General features: G+C 36.4%; 1 protein-coding gene across 2 annotated transcripts in view; it reads left to right on the top strand.

Annotated features, from left to right (window-relative positions):
* Nucleotides 1-15308, top strand: part of BZW2 (basic leucine zipper and W2 domains 2) — a 49694-nt gene that overhangs the window by 16186 nt on the left and 18200 nt on the right. For both annotated transcript variants that reach the window (XM_079785894.1, XM_079785893.1), the window contains exons 3-5: nucleotides 4119-4295; nucleotides 8255-8358; nucleotides 11650-11715. In XM_079785894.1, the coding sequence (XP_079642020.1) occupies nucleotides 4119-4295; nucleotides 8255-8358; nucleotides 11650-11715 (347 nt within the window). The remainder of the gene's footprint in view (nucleotides 1-4118; nucleotides 4296-8254; nucleotides 8359-11649; nucleotides 11716-15308) is intronic.

Raw genomic sequence — 15308 nt, 5'->3', positions numbered from 1 at the left:
GAGTTTTTACCTTTTCAGAATTTAGGGAGTCAAATTAAACTTACTGCCCTAAATATCTTTAAAACTCAGGCTATTTTCAAGGGACTTTTCTTGTGGGAAGAGTATTAGGGATGACTGATGAAATTTTTACTTACATGCGTCACTGTTCCTTTTTATGTTATGTTCATCTTAACATCCTTTCTGTGTAAAGATTATTTTAAATGTTTACACATTTAATCAGTTTTGCATTGTTATGTAGAGATCCTCTTGGGTTTAAGAATAATTGAGCCAATACTTGATAGGGAGACTTTTTAAAATACAAAACAAATGAAATTATTGTGTTGACTAACCCTGAGGAAAGTGACTGACAGTATTTAAGGAAGTATCATGTACAAAGATAAATGATGGCTGAAATCTTCCTGAAGGCCTCATTGCTGATTATGAAGCATACCATTGAGTGGTTGTCAGATGCTACACTGTTGAATTGATTACCCACAGTGTGTGCCTTTGGCGTGTTCAGTTGAGGTGTTGCCGCAGCACCTTGCAGTGCTGAGTCTGGGTTACGTAGTATATATAAATCTAGTCATTTAGAAAGAAAAGAAGTCTCAGTACACTTGGTCAATCGGATGAGAAGTGTTTCCAAGAGTCACTAGGTAGCTCTAAGGCGGAATTGAACTGTACATGCTGCCCGCTGGAAAGCTTCACGCTCCCACTAAATAATGTTAAAGTAACCAAATGCTTATTTTGTACAGTATTTCTGTTTGCGCTCTCCTTCCGACGTGTTTTGTTGCTGTTTTTTTAGTCCCTGGCTCATCCCCATAAGCTGTCTAAGTAAAAGCATAGCCTAAGCCACTGCCCTCTACTTAGTCCTCTAACAAAGTGATTTCCCCATTAAAATCTGGAAACTGGTACCAATACAAGGCACTACAACCAACATGCCTTTGTTGTTTTATTGTCTAAAGCAGTCTTGGGTGGGGGAGACTATAAAAAGTCATCGTAGTTGATTTCCAAAGGGCTTCATAATTAAGGAACAATATAGTCCAGAAACCTAATTACAGTTGAGGTGTTGTTGGGCTTGGTAATGTGATAATATTTAATATATGCCCAACTGTGAGGTGCAGAAAGGTTTGCCATGTCCTGCCCGCTGAGGAACTGTGTTAATCTCAGACTGGATCTCCAGCTCTAGGAGCTTTACTAGTGACGCTGATTCACACACGGCAACAGCCCCAAAGCCAAGAGCCGGCCCAAGAATGTGTTGCACAACAGCAGACATGATTCCACAAGCAAGCTGGTCTTGCAGTCTTTTAAACCGGAAAGGTCCTCTCATTCTGAGCTGGTTTGCCTCTGACTCATCCGGTGGGCGAGATCGTGCCTGAGTCTTATTGCTGCGGGAGCACTCAGAGCCCGCAGACTATTGCATAGCGTTGCTCAGTTGATCTGGATTTATAGGCTCAGGTCTGTCGGAGATTTAAGCAGCACTTGAGCTATTTCGTGCCAGACTGCTGACAGGAGAAAAATAGAGTCAACCTCATTTTATATTCTTTGTAATAGTGAATTGCCTCCTGACGATTTATAGTGCTCTGGCTTTTCTTTGGCTATTATGACGGGGCCGACTTCAGATAAATGGTTGGCAGTTTTGTTAAGCTGAGGAAAAATCTACTGAGGCTGTTTCAAGGTCATTTTGATAGGCTGTCTTCTGAAAATCTGTCTTCCATTTGAAATTATTTCCTGGCAAAGCTAATCCTCTTCCGTGTACAAGTTGGTACAAAAAAAAATGTATTTCTTTTTACTGAACATCAAAATTCAATATTGTGGCAGGACGCATCATATAGAACTCCTTTCAGACCGTCTTTTCCTTTATGAAATATGCATAACTTATTTATTATATTTTCTTCAAAGGAGTTATGTTTTCCTTGTGGTTTGTGGGAATCTAAAAAGATGAAAGTTTCTCCCCTGAACCACGGTTATGCTTAGCTAAATGAAATATTTAATAACTGAATTGACCTCCCTGAAAATTTTGTAGAGAAATTGGATTAAAATGAATGAAAATAGCAGAGGAAATAAATGACCCAGTTGCAGGCATCCGGAGTGACCACAAGTCTTGGGTTTCTCCCTGAGACTTTACACCTGTGCTAGTGGTTTTAAATTACTCAGCTTTACAATAAGTAGTGGGAGCAACTAATCAAGTAAAGCTTTAAATGTGCAAATATATATGTGTGTGTGTGGTTAGAAATTCATGACAGTTACTTGCTTACTATATACCTCAGTGACTTTCAGGGAGGAATGTAGGTTATGTTGTTTATCACTTAATTATCAACAGGTTGGAAAAATGCTATATTAACCAGTTACTATAATTCCCAGAGAAAGCAATGCATCTAGATAACTTACAGGCATATTTGAGTGTCAGAAATAGGCTCGTTTCTCCATGTCACCTTAAGGGTTATTCTAACTAACTCCTCTGTGTCTCACTTGTGATTCACCAACATAGTATAAATTGAGGCCCTAATTATATGTTCCCAGTTGGAGGGAGATTTGACCTGCCAAGTGGAAACTCAAGGAAGCAATGGCATATTTTTGTTAGGATTTGTTAGCCTGTCCTCAAATTAAATATGAAATTACATATACTATTATCTCAGATGAATAAGAACCTTTTGGTAAAATGTCTTGTTTCCTCAAACTTCTATCCATGTTCTTGCCATGCTCCTGTACAAGAAGTTTATATTTCTCTACATGGACACTTACCTTAGCAGGTGGGAATTTGTTTTCCAGTCTGCCAAAGAATTATTAATCCCATCATGCCTCATAACTTTTCAAGATTCCCAAGCTGTAAGTGATCATTTTGACCTGATTGCTTGCTGTTGAGAATCTCTGGCCATGATATGCTGTCTTCCTCCTTTTGCTTTTCCGCTTCCTTGGCAAATCTTTTGGAAAATATAACTGGAGGATGAAAGCTTCTTACAAAAAGCTTTTCAGTTGTCTCTCAGATTTAAAACAAAGTCCTCAGCATGAATTTGTAGCATCGTCTGGGTTTTACCTTATTAACCAACTTATATTTTCCAATGCCTTCAATTTCTAATTTTTGATCATCAAAGCCTATTCTGCCACCGGAGTCAACATCCCAGCAGGTAGTGGTGTCATTGTAGGGATGGCCTCAATTGATTTTGGAGGCTAGTCATAAGACTTAATAAACAGCCCATGGTCTTCGGGCTTCTTTATTTCTTGTGGTCTTTATTGCTCATGTTCTCATATTCCAGGAAAAGGGACCTTTTCTCCCTGGGGAAAGGAAAATTACCCTGTAGCTGGACCCTCAGTAGGGGATGCAGTTTCCTTTCCCTGCCCGTGAATTCCTCCTGCTCAGAGTCAGTCAGTTATCCACCCACTACTCCAGCTCCTCATAATCTGCCTCTAGAGTTCTCATTCCCTTCCTTCCCATCTAAAAACTTACATTTTTTTCTGTAGTCAGTATTTGCATAATGTTTTGCTTATAGCATCAAAAGGACCTCTATCTCTTGTTCATGACGGATATTATTCAAGTTCATTTACATCTGACTTTATGATATGCTGCTTGAAGCTGACTGGTACTGGGAATGCCATTCTTCTCTGGTTCTGAGGCTGTTTTGTTAACCCCTTTTGAAACCAGTAAATCTCTTAATACAAACACTAGAAATTCTAACATTATTATATTGAAGGCATTTTACATTATGATACTGAAAAACGCTCTCCCAGAATTCTTTATTTTGTTTTTATATATAGTCTTTTTTATTTTTAGGTGCTTTTCCCTGGATTTTTTTTTTTTCTGTCTCAGATGAAACAAAATTTTAAGTGTTGAATGTTATACTCTATTTTTTCTCAGATAGTTAGGGTTAGTGAATTACATTGGCCCATTCTATGAATGACACAAATGATCAATCATCATTTTTTTATGTATTAGAGTTAACAAATTTTTGTGCCCTCTTTAAACAGAAATAAATTTCTTGAATAAATGTTTGAACAAGGGGTTTTAGAATGTGGAGATCTAGTAGAAAAACTTAATTGCACTTCAACTCTTAAATAATTACAATGTCAAGCATAGTATGGTTGCATTTGGGGATGTAATGTGTAAAAAAAGGAATAATTTTATAATTTTTATTTTATTTTAGATGAAAAAGAGAAATTCGAACCCACAGTCTTCAGGGATACACTTGTCCAGGGGCTTAATGAAGCTGGTGATGACCTTGAAGCTGTAGCCAAGTTTCTGGACTCTACAGGCTCAAGACTAGATTATCGTCGCTATGCAGACACACTCTTCGATATCCTGGTAGCTGGCAGTATGCTTGGTAAGCCTGCATTACAGCATCTTCTTGTAGTGTATCTACTTTTATTCTATTGAAATAGTTCCTTACAAGATAGAATTTTTATAAGTTTACACTTGTGGGAGTCTCACCAATTTTTATCTAGATTACAATTTGGAATAGTATTAATGTGGCTGTGAAATGATTACTAATTTAAAAAAGGCATGGAATTGAGGTTTTTTTTGTTGACATGAAAAATAGCTTTAGCTAGAAGCCAACTTTCCCATGTGTTCCTAATCCTTAAAAGTTTCTGGAGCATTTAACACAGAAAGAATAATTTCTGCAGTATAGTATAACTTTGTATATGTCATCTGGATCATTCCAGTATGTTTATTTAACCCCCATTACCATGCCAACTTTTCCTTTGAGCTCACTTTTTTTTTTTTTTTTGGTGCAGTAAAATATAACTGTCAACAAATTTAAAAAATAATTGCTAGTGTTTCTCTAAATGCCATTTCATCCATAAGTAAAATAATCTAAGAAATATAGTTTAAAACTAGTTTTTAAAACATCTTTGTAACTGAATTTATAGCTAAAAGGATTAAAGAGATATCTCAAAATTGTTAAAGATAGGTAGAAATGGAAAATAAAAACTTGTCTAATAGAGCAGAGGCATCAGGGAAGAAGGCTGCAGAATACTATTTTAGTGACATAGTATCTTGATCTAAATGTTTATTAGGTATCATAACCACCCATTGTTTCTTTCATAGTTATTCTTAGTAAGAACTTAGTTTTGATCATTGGTTTCTGTAGTAGCCATAAATCACTAGAGTGGTCAAATTCCCTAGGCCAGTGATTTTCAACTGCCATGGGAACATTTGCAGATGTTTGGAAGTGATTTGGTTGCTATAGACATAGGAGTGGAGGTCATCTATGCTACCTGCTTTACCATACGAAGGACAGTCAATACAATGAGAAATTGCCCTGCCCAGCCTACTGTAGTGCCTTTCATTGAGAAACACTGCTTAAGCCGGCCTACTGTACGACAGGTATATGTGTTTCTCCATTCTGAAGTAGACTCACCCTTTAATTTCTCCCTCTGAGCTCTTGTATTTATTACAGTATTTGGCCCCACTTACTACAGGCCCCTTTTTTTATCTGTACTGATGGTTTTCACTACATAACAAATTAATTTTGTTGTTATTGTTTATAAATTATCTCATATCATCACTGTAGGTAATTCAAGTCCACACATAAAAGCTGCTATAGGTAGTGTGTTCAAACCCAGAGGTGACAATTTTTAATATTTTGGTAAATTCCCTTCTCTACCTAAATACACATACTTTTGAGAATGGGTTAGTATACAAATATGATACACTGTATGTTGTTTTGTATTTACTCTGCAATATGTTATTGCCTTTTATGTCCATGAGTGTTACCTTGGATGATTCTAAAGAGAATTAAAACCATACTGATTTTTAAGAATATTCAACTCCTTTCCAATTTTCATTATTATAAACAACAATGTAATCAGTATCTGTATACACATATTTGTGCTTTTATTTGGTTATATCTTTATGTATTTAGCAAGGGATTAATGAATTGACGGATGGAAATATCTATGTCTGTCTATGTCTTATCAATCTCTCTGAGAGAGAGAAAATCAGCCCAAAAAAGGAATGTCAACATTTTATCAAAAATCATATGTTCCTCGCCCTGGCCAGGTAGCTCAGTTGGTTGGAGCATAGTCTTGATGTGCCAAGGTTGCAGTTTCAAGAATCAACCAATGAATGCATAAATAGGTGGAACAACAAATCAATAAATGAAAAAATCCTGTGTTCCTATTTACCTACACCTTTAGCAATGTTAGGTACTCTCAATTTTGTCAGGTTCTTAGTTTTTTGTCAGGTAAGTGATACATATTTTTATTTAAAACTTTTTAATTAATTATGAAACTGAATATTTTCTGATGTGATTATTGGTTTTTTGTGTTTCATTCATTGTGATGTACTTTTATTGACACACTGGTAAATACCATGCAAAAATAGTCTTCAGCAAAATTTGGTTCTTGCCAAAGTGACTTCATTAGTCAATGATGTGGACCCTTTTCCAGTCTCTGTGCCTCCTGGCAGCACGGGTGACCCTTCTGTTGTGCTTGAAATGTTTTATGTTTTTCCCTTACATGAACCATTTAGACTTTCTCCAACATCTGGATGTCACTTCTTACATGACTCCTGGGTTTCTATACTTATTCTCCCCACATATGTATTAAATTATCTGTGTGCTTTGCATTGATTATCTCAGTGCTGCATTTACCATCTGTATAATGATAATCAGCAAATTCACATCTGCAGGCCAGGGTTCACTCCTTCATGCCTCAGCCATACATCCAAGAAGAGGGTAGAGCACAATGTTTGGTACACCTGTGAGCACAGGCCATGCATGGCTGGATGTCTACTGAGGCCAGACCTATGATGTAATGACTGAAGCCAGTCAGGTGCATTCTTTTTATATAAACACTTTGTTTACTTATCAACTATGTGAGAATTTTTTTCCCACCCACAAAAATATTTACCTTCTCCCATTGTTCTTGAAGCAACATTTCCTTGGTATTCCAATTCTACCCTTTGAATAATAGATACAGGAAATAGTTCACTGGTTTTACTTCTACTTTGAGAAAAACCGCAAGCTTACCAAAATTTTTAGAAATAGCAATTAATACTTGGTCCCAATATCAGGGAAAATAAAATTTAATGTTGCAATATTAATGTGTAACAAATGTTTTGTAAAAGAATGCAATTTTTAAAAATTGCCACTTAAAAAAAAAAGACTGTAGTTTCAAAATCAGGCATTTCAGTTATGTAACTTCCACCAGGTTGAAATTATTAGTGCAGGATTGTTAGGAGATTATCATCTTAATAAAATGTTGGTCTAGGTGGTTGAATTCATTACAGAGAGCTAATTAAATCTTATGCATAATTATTTGAATGAAAATAGACTCTTGAAGGAGCTGACTTTTCTAAAAACTAATTTACTTATAAAACTATATGCTGAGGTCAAGAAAAAGTTGGCTTTGGCTATGTGTAGACCTTTTCACCCAAAGATTTAAAATCACAAATTAAATCAAGGCATTTATACACTTAAACGAAGTGGCAGTACAAGTACATAACCTATAAATATTTGTTGAGTGTATAAAAGATAGAAATCTAACTTGGCTTACTCAAACATTCTAGTCTAATTAAAGTGAAGTAGAATCAGGAAACAGAAATACCTGCTGTTCCCCTTCTGTTCTTCTAATCAACCCATGTTTTAATGGCCACCATTAAAACTTACAGGAGGAGACTTGGACTGTGGAAAGTTGAGTCGTAGAAAAATGGCATTCTTCTGTTCTAGTCCATTTATTTTATGATACTATATCAGCCATGGGAAAAAGAAGATGAGAGAAAATAAAGCACACTCTTTCCTAGCCAATGCAGCTACAGAGTGACCAGACACAAATGGCAAGCAGTCAGAGTATGCACTGCCCAACCCTGCATGGAAAACTGGATTGGAGGAGGGAGCAGTTTTATTACCTCCTCCAGACCAACAAGACCTATACTATAAAAGCCAGGTTTGGTCAATGCCAGTGTTGGTGAACTGGAATCCGACAAAATATTATCAAGACTGAAAAGTAAACCGTGTCCTGATATGGGAAACATCAGGAATTGCATTGAGAACAACTAAGTTCAGTGAATAAATATTATTGCTTAGCTGTCATGGTTAAGGATATAGTTGGGAAAGACCAGACTTATAGTGATAGGATCTAGTGAAGGCAAGAATGTAGAACAGTAATCTCATATACAGTGGTGGGAGTTTAAAATGGAGCAATCAATTTGCATTGTATTAGAGAAACATAAACAAATAGATTGAAATGTTATGTTACTCTTAGATTTGACATCTACTTTTATTGTTTCCCTTGTGGTGCAGGGTTGATCTGTTCTCCCCATTACCTTTCTCTTTTTTAGCCCCTGGAGGGACACGCATAGATGATGGTGACAAGACCAAGATGACCAACCACTGTGTGTTTTCAGCAAAAGAAGATCATGAAACCATCCGAAACCATGCTCAGGTAGAGCCTATCATGGAGAAGTTGTTTTGTTAGAAGGGAAACATTTGAACAGGATTCAGGGAAATATTCGGTTCAGGGATTCTATGGGCCACTTTTTGAATAGGAATAGTTTATAGCTCATAACATTGAGAGATACTCAGTTACATTCAGAATAAGACAATGGGCATCAAAACATTATGAAGATCAAGATGTTTACCTCTCACCCGTAAGGGAAGTGGGGAATTGAATACTCATATATTTTCTGGTGAGTGTATAAATTGGATCAATATTTAAGGAGAGCAATTTGGTAGTATTTTTCAAAACTAAAACTATATATTTTCTTGACCCAGGAATTCCACTTCTAGTATGCATACAGTGTTAATTATCATAGTGTTGCTTATAACAATCTCAAGGGATTAAAAACAGTTTAATAGTGGACCAATAGAGTATAATAAAGTAAAGTTTGGTACTTCATATTAAGACACTATCATGTAGCTGTTTAAAAAGGAAAAGTAAGAAGATATTTGTGATACATAAAACCTATTAAAGATTCATATCCAGATTAAATAAGGAACTGCAAGTCAGTAAGAAAAAGACAAGCAACTTATTAAGAAAAGACTCGTAGGCCTTTCAAAGAAGAGGAAATACAATTCCAAAAAAAAAAAAAACACAGATGAAGACATATTCAAACTCATTGAAATTTCTATTGAAATCATGAAATACCTTTTGCATTCATTAGATTGGTGAAAAAGTTAAGTCTTTAGGCCCTAGTGAGGGTCAGGGAGTGGCAGGAATGTAAGGAACAGCATTATCTTCTAAAGCTGAAGGCAGCATGACTAGCCACTTAGAATTGGTGTGTTCCTATTCTGATTCCATCTTGGACCCTTCTTAAAAGTCAGTTCTTATTCCCAACTAAACTTTGTGGTTGAGTCCAAGATCACCAAGTCTTGTTATACACATTTCAGTGTATTCATGAAAAAGGCCATAGGACTTACTGACTACTAAGTGACTGGATTTCAAATGCTAGAAACTGTCTTTACTTTGGTTATTAAAATGTGAGAGGCATGCTAAGCCGACTAATATGAGATATGTGGCCATTAAGAATTTTAACTTCAAAAAATTATTCCAATTACATGGCATTTTAGTAAAGGTATTTCTTTCCTTTTTATCTATAAGAAACATGTAACAGATAAAAACTTAAAAATAGTTTCTAAGGATTGAGTGGGCCCTGGCCAGTTTGGTTAAGTGGTTAGCGCGTCAGCCCTTGGACCAAAGGGTTGTGGGTTTGATTCCTTATCAATGGCATATAACTGGGTTGCAGACTCGATCCCCAGTCCAGGTCTGGATGCCAACGGGAAGCAACCAATTGAAGTGTCTCTCTTGCATCAATATTTATCTCTCTGTGCCCCCTTCCTCCCTTCCTTCCACTCTTTCTAAAAAAAAAAATCAATCGAAAAAGTAAAATATCCTTGAGTGAGGATAAAAAGGAAATCTTTGCTTCTCCTCTGTATGTAAATGGCCCACAGAGCCCTGAGCAGGTGTGTACTGCAGCAAATGTATTCATTTCAAAAGCTGGACTTTTATATTTCCCGCTCAGCCTTTGGTATATCAAATAAGTACAGTTCACTAAGGACCAGGATTTCTGAATTCTGTTCCTGCTCTCATACTTAATAGCAGTTCCTGGATCTGCCAAATACCACATTAATGCCCACCTTATCTTCCTCACAGAACTTTTGTTAGAATTAAATTCACACAAGTCACAAGGTGTATTACTTGCTAGTTGAGTTCCACTGGGAAAGAAAGATAAGGCCTGGAGAAAAACCATACTCCTCAATCCCGTGCCTGGGCCATTATTCTTTCCCCATAAAGGGCAGCACTGTAATATTTACTCTTGGACTCCGTCTTGGCTGTATTATGGAATAAACACTGGAAGTTTTAGATGAGAATATATCATGTGGATGTAAGAGAAAGGAATTAGATGCAGGAATCATTATCACAGTTATCAAAATCCTATATAATAAAAGGCTAATATGCAAATTGTCCCCATGACTGGAAGTTCAATCAGGGGCAGGGCCGCTGGCCAACCACCTGCAGCCCCTCCTCCTGGCTGGCCCTCAACCTCCCACAGCCCCTCCCCCCAGCCGGCCCAGGACAAGCCGGCTGGACCCCACCCATGCACGAATTTGTGCACTGGGCCTCTAGTAGTATTTATAAAATCCCTACTTAAATAAGAGCATTGTATAGTCTTATTGAGCTGTTATAGCAAAATAAGATTGGGTGGCTTAAAGAACAGAATTTTACTGCTCAGTTTGGAAGGCTGGGAAGTCCAAGTTCAAGGTGCTAGCTGATTAGCTTTCTAGTGGGGTGCTCTTCCTGGCTCTTATAAGTCCTATCAGATTAGGGTCAAGCCCTTAGGACTTCATTTAACCACCTCCTAAAGTCCCTATGTCCAAATGCAGTCACAACTAAGAGTTAGAGCTTCAACATAACTCTATGTTTGAGGAGAACACAAACATTCAGTCCATAACAAACATCACTCCACTTAAAAAACAGTCCAGAATTCCTCTGACACAGTTGCATACCCTGCCAAAGAGTTCTAACTGGATTGTGGTGTTCAGTAATCCTTTTTTGCCATTAAGTAAAAACAATTTTTGCTCATCTGCTAAAAACATGCTTGTGACTACATAGAGTAGAAGCTCCCCTGAACTCTGATCTCCTTGCCAGCATATCTACCATCTGTGTGATTATATATGTAACCCCCTTCATTCAGGGTTGATATTTTACTTAAAAATAGTTGTATTTATATTTCCCAATTTGTTCAAATACTGGATTTCATAACAAATTCCTACAGGATATTTTTAAACACATTCTTGAGATTGTACCTTATTGCCTATGACTTACAGAATTTCAGGGAAATACTTTTATTTGTTTTTATAGCTTAATTTGTACTAAAGAGATGGCAGGTGATCACATGTTAATCCCACATGGACTGCACATTTCAGTTATTTCAATCTCTGCATCTCACAGTTTTTAAATTATTTTCTTTTTCATCAAAGTTATTTTCAGTTGCTCACCTGTTATATTCTTCAATGAATTTATTTTATTCAACATGTGCATTTTGATGTTGTTTTTCCCCCTAGGCCAGAATAACTCCTTTGAAATGCTTATAGTTCTCATATCACAGCATGAGAATGTTTAAATACACATTTTTTATTGTAGATCTATGTTGTGGTTTGAGTGAGTTTCTATACCTCCTTCTATTGCCTTTTAAAATTGTTTACAAAATATTGAATGGTTCTCTTTTATGTTTAGGTCTTCAATAAACTCATCAGGAGATATAAGTATTTGGAAAAGGCTTTTGAGGACGCAATGAAAAAGGTAAAAATTCAAATGTAATGTCTTATTTGTTGACTTTTTTTATTAAATGTTTGTTGAATGAATGAATGAGTATAACAAATCATTAGCTAATACCTGTAGGAAGAAATACATGATTAACCTAGATTTTCATGCATATTTAATATAAAACAGCATGCGTTGTTCAATAGGAACAGTTTTATAGAATATGATCTCTGACCTTACAGAGCTTAAAATAAAAAACAGAAATATGCAAGAAAAAGAAATATATCCAGGGAAGAATCAAGATAAGGTGATATAATTAGTTGAAGTATGTGAAATAGCACTGCACAGCAGCTAATACTCAGTAAATTTCTTAAATTTAAAAAACACAGTTTAGCAAAAGGGATAAAACACATCTTTGGAAATAATGTATAGGTGTAAATCTCGGTGATTTTTCTCATCTGCAAAATAGCTGTAACAAGATTGCAAACCTTATGGTAATTGTGGGAAAAAATGATATCTATATATATAAAAGCCTAAGCGACCAGGTAGCTATGACATGCACTGGCCACCAGGGGGCAGACACTCAACGTAGGAGCTGCCGAGCAACAGCAACTTTGCAGAGCACCCTCTCACACTCCGGGACCCCTCGGGGGATGTCAGACTGCCGGCTTTGGCCCGATCCCCGCAGGCCAGGCCGAGGGACCCTACTGGTGCATGAATCCGTGCACCAGGCCTCTAGTAACATATAAAGTGCTTAGCATAGTGACTGGCCTCCAGTAAGTAGTGAAATAAATAGTAGTACCTTATTAAAAAGACCTCTTTTTCAGTTATTGCAACATGTTCCCTCTTCCAATTTGTAGTTCCTCTGTGTTTATATGTAGTAGTCACTATATTAACTTGTTATAAATTTGTATGTTTCTTTGTCATTGTTTCCAGTTTTAGACATCTGCCTAAATTTTAAAGGAACCATAACATCTATTTTGCTATTAACTGCTTCCTCCTGTTCAAAGTGGTTCTATATATCATGAAAAACATTTTGGCAGTAAAATCATTTTTTTTTAATTAATATTCTCAATGACCAAACTTTCTATTAATGAGTCTTAAGCAAGGATACTTAAAACTATATGCTTAAAGGTGTTCATCACAGTATTGAGAAATTACCTAAATGTGCATTGGTGGGCATCTCATTAATTAAATTATGGTAACTCTATACAGAGGCATACTATGCAGTATTCTAAAGAATGAGCCCTAACTGATTTGGCTCAGTGGATAGAGCCTCGGCCTGTGGACTGAAGGGTCCCAGGTTCGATTCCAGTAAAGGACATGTACCTTGGTTGCAGGCACATCCCCAGGAGGGAGTGTGCAGGAGGCAGCTGAATTGATGTTTCTCTCTCATCAATGTTTCTAACTCTCTATCCCTCTCCCTTCCTCTCTGTAAAAACTCAATAAAAATATATTAAAAAAAGAAAAAAAAGAATGAGGCTTAGCCACATGAATTGATTGGAGAAAATGTCCATGATAGATTGTTAAATGAAATAGCAAGGTGCAGAGCAACCATTTGGTACTAGTTTAACCTTGGCAAATCTCTTTAATTTTTTTTGTGCCTCGGTTTCCCTTTCTGTAAAGATCAAGGCTGTTGTAGATATTAATACACATAAACTGTTCAGAAAAATATCTGGTCCACTCTACTAGTTTTAGTTATTATCAATGTACAGCTCAGTAAAAGCAACTTATATTATACATATAGTTATTTGTAATATGCAGACACATATCAATACATTTAAAAATCTGGAAGGACATGCATCAAAGTTAATGTGAATTCTAAAGGAGTATGAATAGAGAGGAGGTTTTTTACATTTTTATGTTATTCTTTATTCGATTTTATTCTGGCAGTATTACTGTTTTAATATGAAAAATTTAAATGGAAAGGCATGTGATCCATTATATTGCTAGATGCTTAGAAAAATGAGTGCTTAAAGTAGAGAAATGAGTATGATGAAAAAATGATGTAAAGCATTCAGATAAATTAAACGTCTTACTGCTTTGTCTAATAACATCACTCATGTTTTTACTTATCTTAGCTCATTTCAGCTGTGAAAACTTCCTTAATTATTTCATTCATGTAATGAATATGCTTTCAAGAATGATTTATATTTCACAGTATTCTATTTTTTTAATAAAAATGCTACTGCAATACATGCAGCATATAAACTTAATGTTGATTAATAGAATTGAGCAATGTGAATATTAATTTTAAAAGAATGATCTAACTTTTGCACCATTTTGTTGTAATGGAATATTTTTAATGAGTGTAGGTATATGAATGTCTTTAAACAAGTAGTGTTAACATTTTTATTTTGGAAGCCATTTCACATTATGCACTTGAATCCTACTCAAGATTGATCTAAAGTGTCTGTGATTTTGTCAGTGTTTACCTTGCCCATTTCTGGTGCTCCCTGGAGCTTTAACCATTCATGCTCTTGTCCCTCACTCCTGTTTTTTATGAACTTAGAAGCTGACTTCATTTTAATTCATCAACACTTGAACAGGCATAAATTGAGGTGAAATGGACTGGTTTGATTCCATTTCTGCCACTTATTCACAATACTGGTATAAATATTTGGAGAGTCACATAACCTCTCTGTAATGTAATAATCCTTTAACTGTTGGGGATAGTAAATTAATATTGCCATACCCACCACACAGAACTAATGGAACTTCATTGGCACTTAAGCCTATATTGGTGCCAGTAACTTTTCATTGGAGCCAAGTAATGAACAAGTCAGCAGGGCCGGATAGTGATATTGAGCCCTGGGGAGCTGAGTCGCATGCCTAAGGACTGATGAAACAGAGGAAATAGCCCGGGGATACAGTCAAAGCTCTAGGTGGAGGGGGGTCAGGAGCAAGGGGAGAGCAGTCCAGAGACTCGGTATTCTTGCAGTTCAGAATGAGGAGGACCTTGCCTTCCCTGCAGCCTTTCTGGGATTGTTAACTTTTTCAATTACCTCTCCAAAATTACTCTTTCCACCTCACATCAGAAGCCTCTTTAGCTGTCAGGAACTTTTCTTGACTGCATGTCCTCCATTAGCTCATCACCAGGGTTGGTGGTACACCTGCAGGATCCAAGAAATACCAAGTTTGAATCTTGTTATTTTTTAATAGAGCAGCAAGAACCTTATCACTCAACAGTCTTTATTGAAGAGTATATATGCTGTGAACTCAGAAAAAGTATATGCAGGATTTCAAAGCTCTTTCCTAGTTTTTATTTATTTGTTTTGCTTTAACGAACCCAAATAAAGTAGGTAGATGCGGGGGGGGGGAATCCCAAAGAAGTGGGGGGAAAATGAGAAAGACAGTAATGTATTTCAGAAAACATTACTCTCATTATGTAATATACAAAAAAAGTCATATGTAAATTACTTATGTAACTATTCACACTGTTCTCCAAATGTCTCTCTTCCTTCCCGTGAATGTTATCTATAGTTATATGTAAGTGAACTTGCAAGAAAGGAACTATGCCTGATAAAGTCACTCTTCATAGTATCCAATTAGTAACCAAACATACCCATGTGTTTCCAATGCGTGAGGACTATGCCTTGCACAGGACCTGCTAGTTGTGTACCGTGGATGTG

This window comes from Cnephaeus nilssonii, assembly GCF_951640355.1.
Source record: "Cnephaeus nilssonii genome assembly, chromosome: 12".
Lineage (NCBI taxonomy): Eukaryota > Metazoa > Chordata > Mammalia > Chiroptera > Vespertilionidae > Cnephaeus > Cnephaeus nilssonii.
This window is presented reverse-complemented; position numbering and strand designations above follow the sequence as displayed.